The sequence below is a fragment of the Miniopterus schreibersii genome (genome assembly GCF_964146895.1).
Source record: "Miniopterus schreibersii genome assembly, chromosome: 3".
Classification (NCBI taxonomy): domain Eukaryota; kingdom Metazoa; phylum Chordata; class Mammalia; order Chiroptera; family Miniopteridae; genus Miniopterus; species Miniopterus schreibersii.
The window spans coordinates 2,185,821-2,204,704 of NC_138103.1; the positions used below are offsets into that span (position 1 = coordinate 2,185,821).

General features: G+C 47.9%; 1 protein-coding gene across 9 annotated transcripts in view; it reads left to right on the forward strand.

The window, feature by feature from the left end:
- ARHGAP17 (Rho GTPase activating protein 17) overlaps window positions 1–18,884 on the forward strand; it is an 81,915-nt gene that overhangs the window by 50,244 nt on the left and 12,787 nt on the right. For 5 of the 9 annotated variants that reach the window (XR_013998509.1, XM_081133145.1, XM_081133144.1 and 2 more), the window contains 9 exons: window positions 2,387–2,514; window positions 3,775–3,886; window positions 4,523–4,604; window positions 6,427–6,507; window positions 8,529–8,642; window positions 11,242–11,333; window positions 13,433–13,589; window positions 15,091–15,324; window positions 17,875–18,050. Coding sequence is in view for 7 of the 9 variants with exons in the window: in XM_081133145.1 (XP_080989271.1) it covers window positions 2,387–2,514; window positions 3,775–3,886; window positions 4,523–4,604; window positions 6,427–6,507; window positions 8,529–8,642; window positions 11,242–11,333; window positions 13,433–13,589; window positions 15,091–15,324; window positions 17,875–18,050 (1,176 nt within the window). In the remaining 2 variants the exon portion in view is untranslated. The remainder of the gene's footprint in view (window positions 1–2,386; window positions 2,515–3,774; window positions 3,887–4,522; window positions 4,605–6,426; window positions 6,508–8,528; window positions 8,643–11,241; window positions 11,334–13,432; window positions 13,590–15,090; window positions 15,325–17,874; window positions 18,051–18,884) is intronic. The other 4 variants (XR_013998508.1, XM_081133147.1, XM_081133148.1 and 1 more) reach the window with 1 other exon arrangement.

An 18,884-nucleotide genomic window follows, 5' to 3' on the forward strand; every position in this document is an offset into this window, starting at 1 on the left:
CACCTGCCTCTTCTTACCTCCCTCCTACCCCGGGGACACTTTGCCGTCTGGTTTCTACTCCCAGTCACTCCAGGCAGTCCCGCTTGAGGTCGTGGGAGCACCTCCTCCTCTCGTCCCCGCGGTCAGCTCTAGCTGTTGCCTTCGCGGTGCCTTCCTCTCCACTCCCACTGTTGCTCTTGCTCTGTGCCCTTGTTGCCTTGTGCATGAGCCGTGGGATGACTTGTGAATCCCCAGAGTCAAGCTCCTGGTCTTTCTCAGCCTGTCTTCTCTGTCTATTTAATCTTGTCTGTCTTCTGAGACCCCACAAGCTCTTCTTCAAGACGCCTTCTCTGCCCACTGAAGCCAACAGTGAACCCCATCTCCTGAATTGCTCTTGCATTCGTGGTCTACACCGGAAGTTGCAGACTGCCACATTTCATTAAAAAAATTTTTTTAACTAGTTCCATCATTTAAATACCAGACTCTTTCCCATAACAATCCTAACTTCTGGCTTCCCTTGGAAGTTCAGAAGCTTTGTGACCCAAGGTTTGCTTTCCCATGTTGCAGCATCCGTGTGGCTCCGAGGGGCAGCTGCGGCCTTTCGGGAGACCCTGTGCTTCCTCCCTGATTGAGCCCCGACAGGGTGGGGCCCACCTCACCCCTGTAGACACTGGGCTTGTGACACTTATCTACACTGTCTTTCTGCCCTGACAGCAAACATGTCTTGTCTTGTTCGTGCTGGTGTGTGTTCACATGTATGTCCTGTATTTTCTTCAGTGAGGGTGGGAGGCTCTGTGAGCACGGGTGCTGTGCAGGGCCAGGCACATAGTAGGTGTGTTGTTTGAGAGGCCAGCAACTGTGGTGGAGTTTGCCCCAGGAGCTGTCTAGGGTAGTGGTGCTTCCATGTCAGCAGGGTGGGGAGTACACAGAGTTTACTAGAAAGTTGCCCTAGAGCTCGGAGCGTGCTGCCTCTCAGCCTCGCAGGGCGGGCAGCAATGGAGGTGATAGCAGGTGCCATTGGCCCACTTCCCTGGGTGATTCTGATGTGTCCCCCCAGGGAAGGGTCAGGTGGCCGAGCTCTGCCTGAGTCAAGAATCATGGCTTTAGATAAAAGCGACAAAGTATTCAAAGTAAGAGCTGGCCTCTACGGGGCCGTCCCAGAGCTGTGTCTGAGAAGGCCAGGCCCCTGCTGCTTGCTTTCTTAGGAATTCCACTGGCTGGGGCGCACCAGAGACAGGGCTCCCGGCACTTCTCAGAGTGGCTGCTCACTGGTCCTCTCCACTGCCCCTCCTTCACCTTGCTCTTCAGCCCCTGCCCGCTTCTCACAGGTGCTTAGGTCCATGGGTTTGTGGGTGGGGTCTCACTCTTTTCCCTCCCCTACGTGTGGCTCATGCGATGAGCCTGTACCTGCGCTTACCTGTGGTGAGCGCAAGAGGAGACAGAGCACTGCGGGCCTTGGTCCAAGATAAGAACAGCATAGTGGCTGGAGGGCAAGTGCCTGTTGGCGGTAGGAGAAGGGTGGGCGCCCTCCCTGTCACTGGGAGAACTGAGTGCTCCTCAGGGTAGGTCTCCCAGCTGATTTCCCTCCATGCCGCTCATACAGCACTAGGTCCCGCACCCACAGGCCACACCCAACCACTCTTCCAGGCTGACTTACTGCAGCCCTTCCTAAAGTCTCGTGTCTGTTTTCCTGCTTGACTGTATGTGTTTCTGCTGTGCTGCCTCGTGGTCCGAAGCAGAGCCTGTGACCTGAAATAATGTAAAAATTGCCTTTGTGCTATCGGCACAGCTTCGGGCCTCACCGCTGTGGGGCTGCAGGTGCCGCGTTCTTTCCTACCGGTGGGTTTGGGCTGTTGGCTACGGTGTTGGGAAGCACTGCCCGTCACGGGGTTGCTGTACCTGCGTTTACGCTGGCCTCTCCAGTCCTGTATGATGATGCGTGGCTAGTGTTTAAAATTTTAAGACGTCATTCCTTTTTCAGTCGATTTCTTGTCTTCTAGATGAAGCTGGTGCCTTTTTTTTTTTTTAACTCATGGCTAGAATAAATTTCTTTTTTGTGAAAACGGTGTGTTCTATGAATCCTCGTTCTAGCCAATGCTGCCCACCTGTTGTGTGTCAGTGTAGACATGGAGCTGGGTGTGGGAGTGCCTTTCTCCTCTCCCAGGCACTTGCCACTGAATGCCACATAGGCAGTTCCAGGCTTCTGCCCCACAAATCCCCTTCCAGCCTGTTGCATTTTTATGCTCTAATAAGTGAGAGACAACAGATGTGAGTGGAACAGATGTGCCCCTATCCCAAAGCCCCAGCTGCCAGTCTGCTAAAAACCACCCCTGTGGCAACTTGGGGGAGGCAGGACGTGGGTGGTGCGACTGGGGTGTCGGGTCTTACTGACGGTTTGCTGCTCTAGATAAGTGGGCGGAGAAGCCGGCCTTTGGGACTGCATTGGAGGAGCACCTGAAGCGGAGTGGCCGTGAGATCGCGCTGCCCATCGAGGCCTGTGTGATGCTGCTACTGGAGACGGGCATGAAGGAGGAGGTAAGTGGCCAGCCTCCGGGCCACACCTACGGTGCCACACCGCCCTGCTGGGGAGGAGGCGTGTGGCACAGCAGCCTCCAACGTTACCCACCTCACCATCACAGACACAGTGAATGGGCTGCCCTTTCCATGGACAGCTCTTACTGCCCCTCCCTGCAGCTTTTGCCCTGTCTGATTGTTCCATTCAGCCTCTGGCTGTGCTGTGAGAGTGTCAGGGCCCTCAGAGGGACCAGAGCCTCTGCGAGCTTCAGTTTTTATAGTGCGTGTTACATTCGTGTGGCCAGGGGCAGGGGCACGTTTATATCCTTTATTTTCCCAAGAAACCCCTTGAACCCAGCAGGGCCAGTCTCTTGGCCCCTCTTGTGTAGATAGGAATTCAGTGCACAGGGAGTTCACGTGTGGCCGAGCCAGAATCAAAACACGTCTGTTTTCCTTCCAAAAACTTTACTGAAGTGAAATGGACATACAGAAAGTGTATGCATCGTAAGTGAACAGCTTGATAAAGTCTCACAAAATGAATATCCCTGTAATCAGCAACACCCCAGGGGCACTCACTGTGTTTGGCCCAGTTACCACCTATTCCCCAAAGGACGGGAACCCAACTTCTAATAGCCTAGATCAGTGCTAACTCTCCAGGGCCAACTCTCCCCCTCAGGAGACATTTGGCAAAGTCTAGAGACAGTTTTGATTGTCACAACTTGGTGAGGCGAGGGGAGTTGGCACTGTCATCAGAGAGTGGAGACCAGGGACGCTGCTTAACAGTCTACAGTGCACAGGATGGGCCCGCAGCACAGAATCATCCGGCCCAACTGTCAGTACTGCTGAAGTTGAGAAACCTGGACTAGGTTACTTTTGCTTAAAACCCAAGCCTTATATAACTCCTGGCCCATGTCATCATGGTCCTGCCTTGCTTATTGGCCCTTCGTGTGTTTTTCCGTCTAAGTAATATTTAAGGCAGTGAAAGAGACTAGCAGTTGAGGATAACAATTTTTCTTGCGTCCATTTAAAAATACTCCTAAATTTAAAAAATCTATAGTATCACCCTTGTGGAAGTATAAAATATTGCTTTTAAGTGGATTTCTAATGGGCACCTTAGCAATGAGGTGGGGCAAAGGCCACTGGGTAGGTAGTGTGACCACTCTTGCAGATGAGGTGTGTTGGCCTTGGGGCTGGGCGGGGGCACTTCCACACCTTTCTCAGGCTTCCCAGTGTCAGGCTCACAACGTGGACTTGATGCTAATGGCTTCTCATTGTCTCTAGGGCCTTTTCCGAATTGCAGCAGGGGCCTCCAGGTTAAAGAAGCTGAAAGCTGCTTTAGACTGCTCTACTTCCCACCTGGATGAGTTTTATTCAGACCCCCATGCTGTAGCAGGTGAGCTCTGGGGAGTGCACTCCAGGTGGTGGGTAAGTCCTGCCTTAGATCCCCATTTACCAGGGTTGATTCTAGTTTTACGTGAAGTGGTCTCCTTCTAGGCTTAAGTGACAAAACGGGAAAAGTGGATACACACACACACACAGAAACCTTTTCTATTCCTGTTCGTTTTTTCCCTGATGATTACGTAAAGGTGAAAGTGGCTTATAGTCTATATATTTGGAGATGTGCGTATATTTCCTTCCCGTCTTCCACCTCCAGCATCCTGACCAGCGGAAAGTGATGTCTGTTGAGAAGGTGACTTGGAAGCTGGTTTGATTTTCTGTTGATCTCTCAGTGTACAGGGTGGGGCACAAGTAGGTTTACAGTTGTGAGGAGGCGAAACAGTCTACTGTGTTATTTATTAATTATTGTATTATTTTTCATATGAGCAACTAATAAACCTGCTTTTGCCCCGCCCTGTCTGTTGCAAGGGACAGAAGTTGTTTTAGGAGCATTTTATTTTCACTCCCACTGAGTCATGATTTGTTCTATGTATTTGGAAGGTCGTAATTGAGATCATTTCAGTTTGCAAAATAGTATATCTTGGGAGTCCCAGCTCCCCTTCATCCTCAAAGGAAGTGTTCCTGATTTCAGGTGCTTTGAAGTCCTACTTACGGGAGCTGCCCGAACCCTTGATGACCTTTCATCTGTATGAAGAATGGACACAAGTTGCCAGGTAAGTTTAGGGAACAATGAGTTTCAAAAGCTAAAGGAGGTGATGTAACATTTGTCCCATGCGTAAGTCGTCTTACTCTCCTGGATGAGAAAGGAACATTAAAATAGCATATTTGTTAAGTACTCTGTGCCTCGGTTCTGACGTTCAGGGTGAGGATACTGAGTATTGTATTAGTTCAGGGAGGTCACCACTTATGTGTTGGCTTTTAAATGTGTGTCATTTAAGTGGTGAAGACATGCAGTAGTTCCCACATGATGGATCAGCTGACCCATTAAACCCCCTTTACATTGAAGAAGGTCTTGTCACGGGACAAGTGTTGTGCCGGCACATTAGCTGTGTGGAAACAGGTGTGCGATATAATGCTGACATGTTTGTAGTAATCGTGAATGCTGACTGGGCATTTACTGTGCTCTGAGTACTGTGCTGGTCTTATGCCTGTTGTCCCTGTAATCCATAGCTAATAACCTGAACAGCAGACGTTGTTGCTGTGGTCGTTCTACAGATGAGGAAACTGCATGACCCAAAGACCGTGCTCCCCATTCTTCATCTTGTCCCTCTATCCCCAGGTCTTAAGCAGAGCAGACTTCTTTGAAAAGTCCTAGAGACTTCTCCTGGCTGGCCAGCCTGCCTCCTGTTCTCACATCCATTCCTCTTAAAGTTGCCTAATTCCTCCCCTCCCCTTCTGTCTCCTTCCCCTATCCTCAGACACTGTCACTGCTCCCTTAGAAATAAGCCATTTGCCCTGATCAGTTACAGTTCAGGGGATATGAGATCACCCCTAGTCACTTTCACCAGGTATTTACATTTGAGCTTGTTTCCTCTCTGTCTCTGTGGAGTGAGACTTTGTCTCTGGTAGATGGTGAGAATTTTAAAGTCAGAGCGTCCTTAGTCATGGTTGTCTCCTTGGAACCCCCATGGGGCTCAGCCTGATGTGAGCATCTGTTTGTGGGACTGGATAACGGAACCTGACACTGCCAGGTAGGGAGAGCTCAAGGGTTTCTTTTATTGGGTAGCTGCTTCAGCCTCCTGAACCTTGGCTGTTCTGTCTGCTCTGAGACTCTCACACTCATCCTTGTGAGGAAATGACCTTCTCAAGGTGTCTTTTGGTGTGTTGATTGTGTGCCTGAGAATTATCAACACAGGCCTCCAGTCCATCCCAGTGATACATTGACTGACCTCTGGAGTTTAATCTGTGCCCATAAACTCTCCAGACTGGCTCAGCTGTGGAGGACGTTTTAAGTTCCAGGGCGTATTGATAACTTCTGATGCTGTCTCCTGCTGGTGAGCAGAGTGGGCGCTGCTCTGCATGCTGCAGTCTGGCCCTTTTGTGTCTGTGAAAGTTTTCACATTGAGTTGTATAGCAGGAGCGCTCCTGTGATTGCTTCACAGTCGAAGTGGCCTTGAGCCTTGGAGCAGGATTGAGGGGAAGCCGGGATCTGGGAGTGTGGGGCCCACCTGTGCCACACCCCCTTTAGGATGAGATCTGGGCTCCATGAAGCCCTCCCTGGACACATATGCCCTAGACAGTTTTCAGTGGTGCCTTGCCTCCTGTGTGCCAGTCTCTGGTTGGTCTAGGCGGTTGCACATAGTTATACCTCTGAAACCTCACAGTCACGTGGCAGATTCAGCCTTCTACTCCAGTTTTGCACAGCAGGAGAGAGTCTTGGGAAGGTTAGTGAACTGCTCAGTTAAGTTGTTGGTATTTGACTCCAAATCTATTTGCTCTCTCCGTCAATGGAGCCATCACTGTTAATGTTGGGTATGAACACAGGATTACTAATATGAGTTTTAAACGTGGTTATGGATTGAATTTTTTTCTTAGTGTGCAGGATCAAGACAAAAAACTTCAAGATTTATGGCGGATATGTCAGAAGTTGCCACCGCACAATTTTGTTAACTTTAGGTATGTATGATTGACACACTGTGAATAAAGCCAGCAAGCTACCGTGGCACGAGAGTGAAATAGGTTTAACCTCAGCAGAGGGGCAGTTTAATTTGAGCAGGCTCACACACACAGGCATGCTGGAAAAGGGAATCTGACAGTATGTTACTGTGGTCCCCGAAGCATGCGGCATTCGTAAGTAAGCTGCCCCGTCGTTCCACCAGTGTTGCCACTGGCGAAAAGTCTGTGAAAAGTTTGGTTGACTGTATGTGGGATTTGGAGACTAAATTGTATGTAAAAAGTAAAAATTAATCAATAGCTTTACTTTCCATAATATCTTTCAAATATGCTACATCATTAATTTTAAATAGAACATATATCATCCTAAGTAAAATTTCAAGAAATGGACATTGTATATTACTTTATGGAATAACTATGTTTCTAACAAAATTTACCATAGGATAAATTTCTGGAATTTAACCTCTATTTTCCTTCTAACTTAAAATGTGGCCTCAAAGAAGCATGGAGAGAAGGGGAAAGGGTGGCCGTTAGCAATGAAGTTGTTTAAAATCAAATACTATTTTGTCAGAGGACATGGTCCAAATGGCACAGACTTTGCTGGTGAAATGCCTGGCACATAACCTAACCTGTTGTTCAGTCCTGGGCTCTGCCGCTAAGCTGATGAAATGGTCCCTTTCTGTACCATAAGTCTCACCCTTGCCTTCTGAGAATGTCTGTCTTTGTAACGTCTCCCACTGTCTCATGTAGCACATCCAGCTTGGTGTTGCAGATACTCTTAACATTTCAGTGTCTGATGGTAGGAACTGAGTCCTGGTTCTTGGTACTTTGGGATCTGGCCTTTTATTTTACTCTTCATAATTTTTGCCAATTGTCTGTTGCGTAAGGAGTACATTTCCGTGGTTCAGGATTCAGAAAGTATACATTGAAAAATCTGTCTTTGTTCCTATCCCTCAGCCACCTCGTTCCCCTCCTGAGACAAACACTGGTTTTGGTTTCTCACATAGCCTCTCAGTGAGAGTCGGTGCATGTGTAAGCAGGTACATGCATACATATGTACATATATTTTTCTCTCATAGCCCCCACTTTTTTTCAAAACCGAATGATAGCATATATTGTATACGTCATTCTCTTCCTTGCTTTTTTTTGCTTAATATACATCTTGGAGATTTTTCCACATCAGTACATAGTAATTTTTCATGGCGTCATAGTGCTCCATTGTGTGGATGTATTGTCATTTATCTGACTAGCCCCCTATTGGTAAATAGTTGAGTTATTCTTTTTCTTCTTAATTAACTATATCTTTGTTTCAGAGAGGTAGGGAGAGGGAGACATAGAAACATCAATGATGAGAGAGTCAGTCATTGATCGGCTGCCTTCTGCATGCTCCCCCCCACTGGGGATCGAGCCCACATCCTAGTCAGGGCATGTGCTCTGACTGGGAATCGAACTGCGATCTCCTGGATCATAGGTTGATGCTCACCTGCTGAGCCATGCAGGCTGGGCTGGGTTATTCTTAATTATTTTTATTTTTTAGTTCCAGAGAGTACATTTATATGATAAATTGGATACTTTTATAATTACAACATGAAGCATTTTCAAATACAGTTTCTTTTAAGCAATATACCTACACTTCTGTCTTCACTATGTTTGTTTGTGCTGCTGTTTTTGTTTTACTGAGTTTGTTTTTACTATGTGTATATTGAGCCCACTGTGAGTCACACTGTGATTTATTTAGGGGTAGAATAGATAGGTAGCATATAAAAGAGACATGGATTAGAAATGTACAGCAAATAGAGGTTGAGTCACTGAGGCTGACCTTTGAGCTGCTTTCCTCTCCAAGCCCTAACTTTCTCTGTTCTCTGAAACAAAGAACACGGAAAAATGTATAAAATGTTTAACCTGAGTTAGATTCTGAGTTAGTCGCATCCTGAGCAACCTGGGCCTGGGAACCTGGGCTGGATGATAATATTCCTGCAAACATTTCAGAGTAGATGCTCTTCCCCTTTTCTTTTGTTCCATAGGTATTTAATCAAGTTCCTTGCAAAGCTTGCTCAGACCAGCGACATTAATAAAATGACTCCCAGCAACATTGCCATTGTATTAGGCCCTAACTTGTTATGGGCCAAAAATGAAGGGTAAGTAACCTTTCCCCATATCATATTATTTTCATTTCTTTTCACCTGGCAGGGAGACACACATTCCAGTGTCAGATGAACTTATGTGTGTTCTGAAGTTGATCTTTCCATGTAGCTGACATTCTTGAAACCCTGCTGTGAGCTGGGCCCTGTCCCAGATCTGGCCACACACGATGTGGGAGACATCGTCCCAGTCCTCAGAGGGCCCCGCTCCCAGGCAGTTGGGTAGATGAGTAGCTGCGCTACAGGGATAAGCTCCCCGCACACCTGTGTGTGCAGATTACTACAGACATTACCAAGTATGATGGCACTGGTGCTTCTTGGAGGGACGTGATTCAGGCTGAGAAGTTCAGGGAGAGCTCTGCACAGGAAGTGGCAGGCACTGGAGCTGAACCTGGATAAATAGCTCCCTATAGATGGGACCCAAAGGAGCAAAGGTGTTGCAGGCGTGAAAGTGCCAGGTCTCTCGTGTAGGGGTGTTGTGTGCTTTTGTATAATGAGCACCGGGGGCACAAGACTGTGACTGAGGTTAGTGAAGCCAGGGCCTCGCATATCTTGCTGGGGTGTTTGGAACTTACTTTATGGGTCATGTGGGGAGGGTGGGCATGAGAGTTCTAAGCAGAATGACTTGATCAGATTGCGTTTAGAAAGGCAGTTTTGCTGGCACTGAGAAGCATGGATTGAGTAAGGGAAGGGACGTGGGGATGGCTTAGAAAGCTTCCGGAAATCGCTAGTGTTGGTGCTCACTCTGGTGGTGGCACTACTAGGCCTAACTTAATCTTCAGGGAACCTTTGAAGTGAGTACTACTGTACTTGTTTTTACAGATGCGTCTGAAGCTTAGAGAGGACAAGTACTTTGGTTAAGGTTGCGCAACAGGGAAATGGTGGAGTCCAGATGCTGGTACAGTCTGTGTCCCTAAGCTTTACCACCCTTCCCTGCCTCCCATCACTGCTGCTCAGCTTCATAAAATCACAGGTGGTTCAAGTTTGCATTAAAAAATGCAGTGACACCCTAGCCAACCCAAGTTGCTCAGTGCTTAGAGCGTCAGCCCACAGATTGAAGGGTCCCGGGTTTGATTCCGGCCAAGGGCATGTGCCTCAGTTGCAGGCTCAATCCCTGTCCCCGGCCGGGGCACCTGCAGGAGGCAACCAGTCAGTATGCCTCTTTCACATCGATGTTTCTCTTTCCCTCCCTCTCTTCCACTGTAAAAAAATCAATGGAAAAAAGTCCTCAGGTGAGGATTAACAGCAACAACTAAGTGCAGTGACTTTCAGAATCCAAGCCTTTGTTTCTTTCATTCGCTCATTTACTCGTGTGTGCGCTGTCTTATTTCAGAAAGTGTTTATAAGATTATTTGTGAAGGTCTGATATAAAGCAAAGTGAAAGACAAGTACGTACATAAAGTTAACTACATACATTGTATCTTATAGCAGATAAGTTCCAGGTAGAGCATAGAGTTAAATGCAAAAAGTGTTGCCATAAAGGTAAATATTTATTAGCTTTTGAGATAGAAGAATTCTTCAAACAAAAGCAGTGTAAGAAACAAATTCAAAAATTGATAGATTTGGCTGTAATAGCTAGAAACTTCTGTATGTCAGAAAGCTCCTTAAACTAATGACAGTTTACAAAGTAGGAAGGAGTTGCTCTGGAAACACCCGGAATAAGTAGAGTCCTGTGGATCAGTGCGCAGGCAGCAGCCACTCTCTAGCCAGTGGTATCCTGGGGCATGTGCCATCCGAGTCCCCGTTGAAGGAGACTGGCAGGCAGAGCTTGCCTTGTAAGCTAGAATTTGAAAGGAGCTGGAACGTTGGCTTGGTTGGAAATTGGAGTGAAAATACTCTTCCCAGGGGGGAAGAGAGGTCAGAGTGATAATAGGTTTGGGGCAGCCAGACCTGGGACCCAGCTTCTTGGGAGTACAGCATCTTTGATAAAATAAACTAACATGATGTAGTAAAACATAACAGTCCCGTGTTGAAAAAAATGACTTAAACGAGGTAAAGAACCAGAAGCCCTGGCACACGGTGGGCCATCAATGAATGTTTGGCCTTTGCACCTTGTTTGCTTTCATGACTTCTGACCCCAAACTGGGGTATAGGCTGGACAGCAGGGATGATGATTCCCATTTAGTTTCTTTTGGCCCTGGCATCTAGACACTTTCAGCTAGTGAACTTGCATCTTGAGACCAGTTCATACATATAACAACTTCGTAATACGTGTAAATGAGGGCTCTGGTTTTCTGACATGACAAAGGGACGCTGTCACAGTCCGTGTTCTTCGTTCTATCACAGTTGGGATTGTTGCATGTGACATTGGGTCTCGGTGGTCACTACCGTGGGTAACACCATCCTGGTGGGAAGTGTAGCCCTGTCCCAGCCAATGTTGGACCAGCATTGATGCACGACCACAGGCTCCCGAGCCATGTGGGTGTCTCCGTGCAGACTGAGTCGGGGGGATCCTACACACACAGGGAGGGCCTTGTGGATTAACTTCTGCATTATTCTCAAGTATTTCATCCTTTGAAAGTAACTGAATGCCCTGAGCCAGCCAGCGGGAACTAGAGCTGCTTGGGAAGTATGTGAACTCTGTGTGCTCTTGCAGGACGCTGGCTGAGATGGCAGCCGCCACCTCCGTGCACGTGGTCGCGGTGATCGAGCCCATCATCCAGCATGCCGACTGGTTCTTTCCTGGAGGTAAGCTGCTTTGCTGCTTCACTGGCTGCTAGAGCAACATGACAGTAGTGTAACAGGGTAAACTTCTTTCCAAAGGAGGAGATGTGCCGGTACTCACTTCACGACTGCGCAGTTGGTGTCTCTCTCACATTTTTTTCCAGACCGTTGATGTGCATTTGTATTTTGACATCATGGTGACCACATTATTTGTATTTTACTTTGTTTCACTTCACACCAGCCATTCATTTTCAGTGTATACTGAATACCTCTGGGTGCCATGTGTTTGCTGTCTTCTCTGGAGGAACTGTACCACTGGAAGAGGTGCATAAACAGAGAAATTGTGATGCATGGCAAATTAGGATAGGTGGACGAACAGTGATTTCACAAACTCAGATGTTGGGAACGGGACTAAGGACTGCTTGATGGGAAAGGCCACACTGAGCAGGCAAGAGTTTCCTCCTCGACGCAGGCTTTGTGTTTCTCCAAGCAGGCGGCTGGATTTGTGCAGAGGTGGAGACAAAGCAGGAAAGGTTTTGGGGGCCCGTTTCTGAAGGTCTGAGCTGGCTGTCGGAGAATTCAGAGCTCATCTTGTAGGCCAAGCGTGGGGAGCCTTCTTTCTGCCAAGGGCATTTAGATATTTATAACATCATTTGAGCGCCATACAAAATTATCAACTTAAATATTAACTATGGAAAAAGCTCCTAGATATATTGAATTTCCAGTCCTGCTTGCAATACCTTGGTTGGGCCAGACCAAATACGGCCTGCGGGCCGGGCATTCCCCACCCCTGCTGTAGTCCATCAGTTTGCAAATTACGTTTGTTACAGCCCTGAGATCCTTAGAGGCTCTGGTACTTGTTGGGCAAGTGTTGGAAGGTTGGTCCAAGTCTGGACCTCCCGTCCCTGCTTTGCCCAGAGCAGCCCCACTGTCATTTCCCTGGAGTGTGAGCTCCTTGACGCCAGGGCCACACTTGTCTTTTCTTCACCACCTTCAGGACTCATACCTCACTCCTATACTTGCTCAGTAAATGTGTGATGAGTGAATGAATGAATGCAGTCAGACCTCATTTCTCGAACATCTCCCACCTCAAGCATTTTGCTTCTCAGCCTGACAGCTCCTTCATGCTGACAGCTGTGTGATTAGTCACACGTCTCTCAGGCCACAAACCAAGGAGAGAGAGTGCGAGTGTGAGTCAGGTTATTGCTAAACCTCACATTAACATGAGGAAATTGTGCTGTGAGTATTTTTGCGGTTTTTTTGCTTTTGTTGCTGCTTATTAAATTTTCATTTTTTTACTGTGCATTTTATTTCCTTTATGTTAAATTCTCATTTATGTTTCATGTTCTTTTTGTTTTTGAAGTGTTTGTAGAGTAAACAGTACATTAGACGTGTATTGTATATAAGAAAGTTTAAAACAGTCATTTGGGGGTCTGGAACGGGTTAATTCAGTTTATGTTATTTTACTTTTTTAAAACATATCCTTATTGATTTCAGAGAGAGGAAAGGAGGGGGAGAGAGAGAGATAGAAACATCAGTGATAAGAGTCATTGATCAGCTGCCTCCTGTACACCCCCAACTGGTGTACTGGGAATCGAACCCCGATCTCCTGGATCCCAGGTCGATGCTCAACCGCTAAGCCACGCCGGCCGGGCTGCATTATTTTGAACGGGAAAAATGCTTTGGTTTTGAACCACCTTCCAGAACAGATGAAGTTCGAGACCTGAGGTTCCACTTGGTACTGTGCCCAAGGTTCCCTTTGAGAAAGAGTCATGCAAAGCTGCTTGAGGCAGTGTGGGGTTAATGTTGCCTTTTATTTCTGTTTTACCTCAGACTGAATAACATCCACTTTTTATGATTCAAATAAGTAACCCTTGTCCTTTTGTCATGTTCATGTGTGTGTGTTTACAAAAAAGACAACAGAGGAGCCGTGTACCATCTCCCCTATCTCCGGCTCTTCGTAGCCCCTCCCCGTTAATAAGCCACCCTTTAGAAGATGAGGGGGTCTGCAGCTTCTACCCGGGAAGTAACGAGGGCCGGCGGACTGAGGGGAACCCCTCTTCCGGCGGAGTCTCCGCCCTGCCCCGTGTCTCCTACTCATGTGTTCCTTTTCCTCCTTGCAGAGGTGGAATTCAATGTATCGGAAGCATTCGTACCTCTTGCTCCCCCAAACTCCAACCACTCATCCCACACTGGAAATGACTCTGACTCGGGGACCCTGGAAAGGAAGCGCCCTGCCAGCATGGCGGTGATGGAAGGGGACTTGGTGAAGAAGGAGAGGTGTGTTTAGAGCCCACGGCTTTCAGATGGGCCTTGGTAAACCTTTCATCGGGTACTGCCTCGGTGGCCCTGTGCCAGGAGTGGCCCGCCATGGAGCGGAACGCTAGAGTCTGGTGGTTTCGGGAACTTGGCTCTGGGCATTGAGACCTGCTCTGGCCGTAGAGTAGGCACACAGCTTTTCTGTCCACAGGTGTGCTGTGTGCGTTCACGCTGTGCCGGTGGGTCTGTGGCACCCACACGGCACTGGCATCTTCCCATTACAGATTCACCGAAATGTACTTGACCAGAGGGCAGAGGGAATAAGAAAAAAAGTTAAATATTATGAACTTGTGTCCAAGAGTGGAGGTGATGACAACCCACCTCTTGCAGTGAGCTGTGTGATTTGGTGTTTAAAAGAGGCATATTTGTGGTATAACTTGGCCCCTCAGTGGAAGTCAACCACTGCATCTGATGCTCAGCTGAGGAGCCTCCATATTTTGATTCTTGAAGAACTTAGAGTGAGCCAGCTTGTGTCCGTATGAGACTCCATGGGTCACGTGTAGGGTTTCCAGAAGTCACTAAGACCAGTGTGGCTTTTGTCTCCTGTGCCAGCCTATCCAGTGTGTTACATGTGATGCTGTTGTTCACAGTAGTTTTACATGAAAACTAAACACAAGCTCTTGTTTTAGTGATCCAGTCTTATAGAGAGGTTTGGGGGTTTTTTGTTTCGCTTTTTTTTAACTCATTGCAAAGGAAAGTGTTTTTCTTTCTTTAGTCTGTCCCTCTGCAGTCACGTTCATTGTGTAGACGTTTTCCATTCACATACCCAGTGATGCTTCCCAATGACAGACTGCCGCAGCAAACCTGCCTTCAGCTGTTTAAGTTACAGAGTGCAGTGTTAGGGTCTAGTCAGCACAGTCTACAGTCCCCAGTCATCTGCCTGGGGGATTCTCCCCCCAGAAACACAAGCTCAGGCAGCCATAAAGTTTATACACCAGTGGGCTTAAGTGACAGTGAGGCTTCCTCTGACCCTGTCCTCCAACCACCATATCTTGCCCCAAAGCGACCGTTTTTCATTCTGATGCTTTCAGATGGGTCCTTTCACACACAGACCCCGCATCTGTGCCAGGAGGAGGTAGCCTCTGGTGGGCTCCGCGCTCAGCTTACCCGTGTGCCCTGACACTCAGATTTGAGATGATGGGCTTGTATGTGGTAATGGGTACTTAAACAGGCTCAGGTGATGGACGCACTCACGGTGTGGCCTACCCATGTGTGTCAGCTGCTCAGGCCATTGAGGAGGACACTGCTCAGGACCAGGCCCCCTGGCTCTCTTGGGAATAAAGCCAAGTTGGTTGCTTGCCTCCGCAATAGGGGTGGCCACCCATCTGGTTCTTGCCGCTTCACTGCATGCTGGGCAACTTGGGTGGCTGTACCGTGTGTGGGTTTTAACACGCGTGGACCAATGGGCTTCTGTGTCTGGATGGCTCGCATGGTGTGTTGACTGTTTCTTCTCTCTGTGTAGCTTTGGTGTGAAGCTTATGGACTTCCAGGCCTACCGGCGGGGTGGCACCCTAAATAGAAAGCACGTAGCCCCTGCTTTCCAGCCGCCACTCCCGCCCACTGATGGCAGCACCTTGGCTCCAGCGGGCCCAGAGCCCCCTTCCCAGGGCTCTAGGGCTGAGAGCAGCGCAGGGGGTGGGCCTGTTCCCTCCTCTGTGGGCGCCCTGGAGCAGGGGCCGAGCCCAGGCGACAGCAGGTAAGGAGGCTGGCTCTTGCTGGCAGTGGGTGCTGGGCGACATGGCCTTCATGCAGGGTGCTGCTGGCCTGCAGGCCCAGCGTCCATGTCCTGAGAATCACCTGCATGCAGTACTACTTATTTGCCTTCATTCCTCTGGTGAGCAAGGGATGGAAAAAAGACTGAATTGCTTGGTCCTTTCCTGTTAGCGAACGCACCTTTGTTTGCATTCTTGATGGGTCGGCTTTGGTGCTGGGAGCTGGAAGCCAGAAGGTGGCTAGCAGTATTGTAAAGTTCTTTACCTGTTTGATGTGTTCTCAGTGTTTGTGTACCATTTGCTTATTGTCACCTAATATGCTAAGTAGTAAAAATTTTAGTGTAACAAGTTAGTTAGGTTATAATATTCCTGGCATTCATTTATTCACCCAGCCATCCATCATCGTCCATTCACCCACCCATCCATCCATCATCATCCACCCATCGATCCATCATCATCCATCCATCATCATCTACCCATCCATCCATCATCATCATCCATCCATCCATCCATCCATCATCCATCCATCCATCCATCCATCCATCCATCCATCCATCCATCATCATCCATCCATCCATCCATCCATCATCCATCCATCATCCATCCATCCATCCATCCATCATCATCCATCCATCCATCCATCCATCATCCATCCATCCATCCATCCATCCATCCATCCATCATCATCCATCCATCCATCCATCCATCATCCATCCATCATCCATCCATCCATCCATCCATCATCATCCATCCATCCATCATCATCCATCCATCATCCACCCATCCATCATCATCCATCCATCATCCATCCATCCATCATCATCCATCCATCCATCCATCCACTCATCCATCCATCCATCATCCATTCACCCACCCACCCATCCACCCTTCTACCCACCCACCCACCCACCCTTCTACCCATCCTTCCACCCACCCATTCACTCACCCATCCATCCATTCACTCATCCATCCGTCCACCCACCCACCCATCCATCCATCATCCAGTCAGGCTGACTGAATAACAGTACCAAGTAGTATGTGCCAGACACTGTACTAGGCACACTAGGTGACTAAGATTCCGCCCACTTCCCTAGCTTTCAGTCTTGTAGGGAGTTGATACGTGAGTATAAGGTATAAAATATGATGATAGATTTTCTTAAAAGGCTCTTCCGTTGCTTTTGCTTAGTCACCTGGAGTGGACTACAAATATATAGCAACTCCAAGGAAAAGGACCTTTGAACTTGAGAGTTTTATTTAATTTGCATGAATTTAGTTTTTCACACTGACCTGGGCAGGTGACCACCAGAGGCCACTCTTCATGTGGCATCTGAGGTGGTTCAGACCAGGCAGCAGCTATAGAAGATGAGCAGTGTGCTAACATCCTCTCATTTGCTGTACTTTGGCCACCTGTAAAGCACCAAGCGAACATATAGAAGGGAAGATAAATTCATGCAACAAGCACGGCCTGTTTGTTTACAGGGGAACCTTTCCCACCTGGAGACGAATTTGCTTGGGAAGAGCTCTCGCTTATCTTCTTGGGGGTGGGAAGTGCCTCGTGATGTGTGATGCTACTTAAGATATAAGAAACTCATAAAGCTCTGTGCATTCCTGAACTTTTTTCTGCTTACGTAATTTGGGGAGGTTCTCTTTTTGGTTAAAAATAAGTATCTTCAAATTTCTAGGGCTCCTTATGCACATCATAAGCTCCACGTTGGCTTGTCCGTCATTGCTGCTCCTTACATGTATTTGTTTTGGTTTAATTATTTTTGTTTGAGAAAAATGTATTAGTGAACTCACTCGTTTTTATTTACTGTAGCATTCCATTGGTTTAATCAAGGCTAAATATATTAAGACGACAATGAGTCCTTACTATGGAATATCAGTCATCAGTTTGCTCTTTTGCTTTTACATTTTAGAGGTTTTTGTGTACATTCACTCTTTGGTGACCTTGACAAAATGTAGCTGTAAGGTTTAGTATAAGGAGAATTTCTGAGCCGGGACATAGGGAGCCTACTTCTGACTTCCACCCCTGCCGCCAGCTCTGAACGTGGATCTGTCGCTCCGCTTCTCAGGGGTCCTCTTTCCCCATCCACAGTATTGATGATAGCTGAGCACTTTATCTTTTAGAGCCTTGCTGTTTGGCCGTAGCTTTTGCTTAGTTTTATATAGCATGTATGTTAAAATCGCATTATTTTGAAGTCCAAAAGGCCTTCCACGTTTTTTAATGTTGCCCAATTTAAGCACAAGCAAACTAGAACTTGAAATTCCTGTTGGTTGCTGTGAAATGGTCTCTATCGTGATACTTAAGTGACAGTAGTTGGAAGACAGTTTGATGCAGCGAGTCTCATAAAATACATAGTCTTCTGTGGCACCAAATAAATGTTAGCTTTCTAGGCTCGGTGTAAACTGTTTAAAATTTCAGATCACCTCCTGCCTGCTGAGGTGAAACGCTGGTTGGAACCTTACATGTTTTAGCGTGCTTTGTTTTCCTGCTGGGCACTCCTGCCCCCTAACTGGGCTTCTTCTCCCGTCAGTCCTCCCAAGTCCAAGGACTCTGCTGCCGGAGCTGTGCCCACGCTGGCACCGGGGAGGAACAGCATGCAGGGGGCCAGTGCCCAGAGCCAGGGGCAGAGCCCTGCCGGTTCCCATCAGCTCTCCGTCAGCCCTGCACAGGGCTCCGCTGGCGCCAGCCCTCATACTGTGCGCCGAGGTAAGTAGCCGCCTTTGCTCTCTGCCCTTGCAGGCTGTGCACAGTACCCCAGGCGAGTGCAGGGAGGGCACCAGACTTTCCAGCAGACCGGGCCAAGCCTGTTAGAAATGGCAAGCAGCCCGGGTGGTGTGGCTCAGCGGTTGCGCATCAACCTATGATCCAGGAGATCGAGGTTTGATTCCCAGTCAGGGCACCTGCCCAGGTTGCGGGCTCAGTCTCCTGTAGGGGGCATGCAGGAAGCAGCCAATCAGTGACTCTCATCACTGATGTTTCTATCTCTCCCTCTTCTTTCCTCCCTCTGAAGTCATTAAAGATATATTTAAAAAAAAAAAAAAGAATCAGCCCAGCCGGGCGTGGCTCAGAGGTTGAGCATCGACCTAGGATCCAGGCGATCGGGGTTCGATTCCCGGTCAGGGCACATGCCCGGGTTGCGGGCTCAATCAATGACTCTCTCATCATTGATGCTTCTACCTCTCTCTCTCCCTCTCCTTTCCTCTCTCAGAAATCAATAAAGATATATTTAAAAAAAAAAATCAAGCAGAAAAATTGGTCATTAACAAGAAAAATCATTAAAGGGGAATGAAAAGTGGAGAGCAGAAAAGCACTTGTTTAAGAAAATGTTTAAGCTAGAAAGCTTAACAAACTAAAAGTCCTTTCTCCACAGACCTTCCCAGTTTTCTAGGAATCTGGTATTTTGAGCCCTCACCCCGGTTGGGAGCTGCTGCAGCCTCTACTGGTGGCTCTGTGGGTCTGTGAGCTGCTTTCCTCTGGATTAGGGCCAGGGCTTTTTGGCCCTAATTGACATAAAATCTGAACTGTTCCCATCAGGATCCC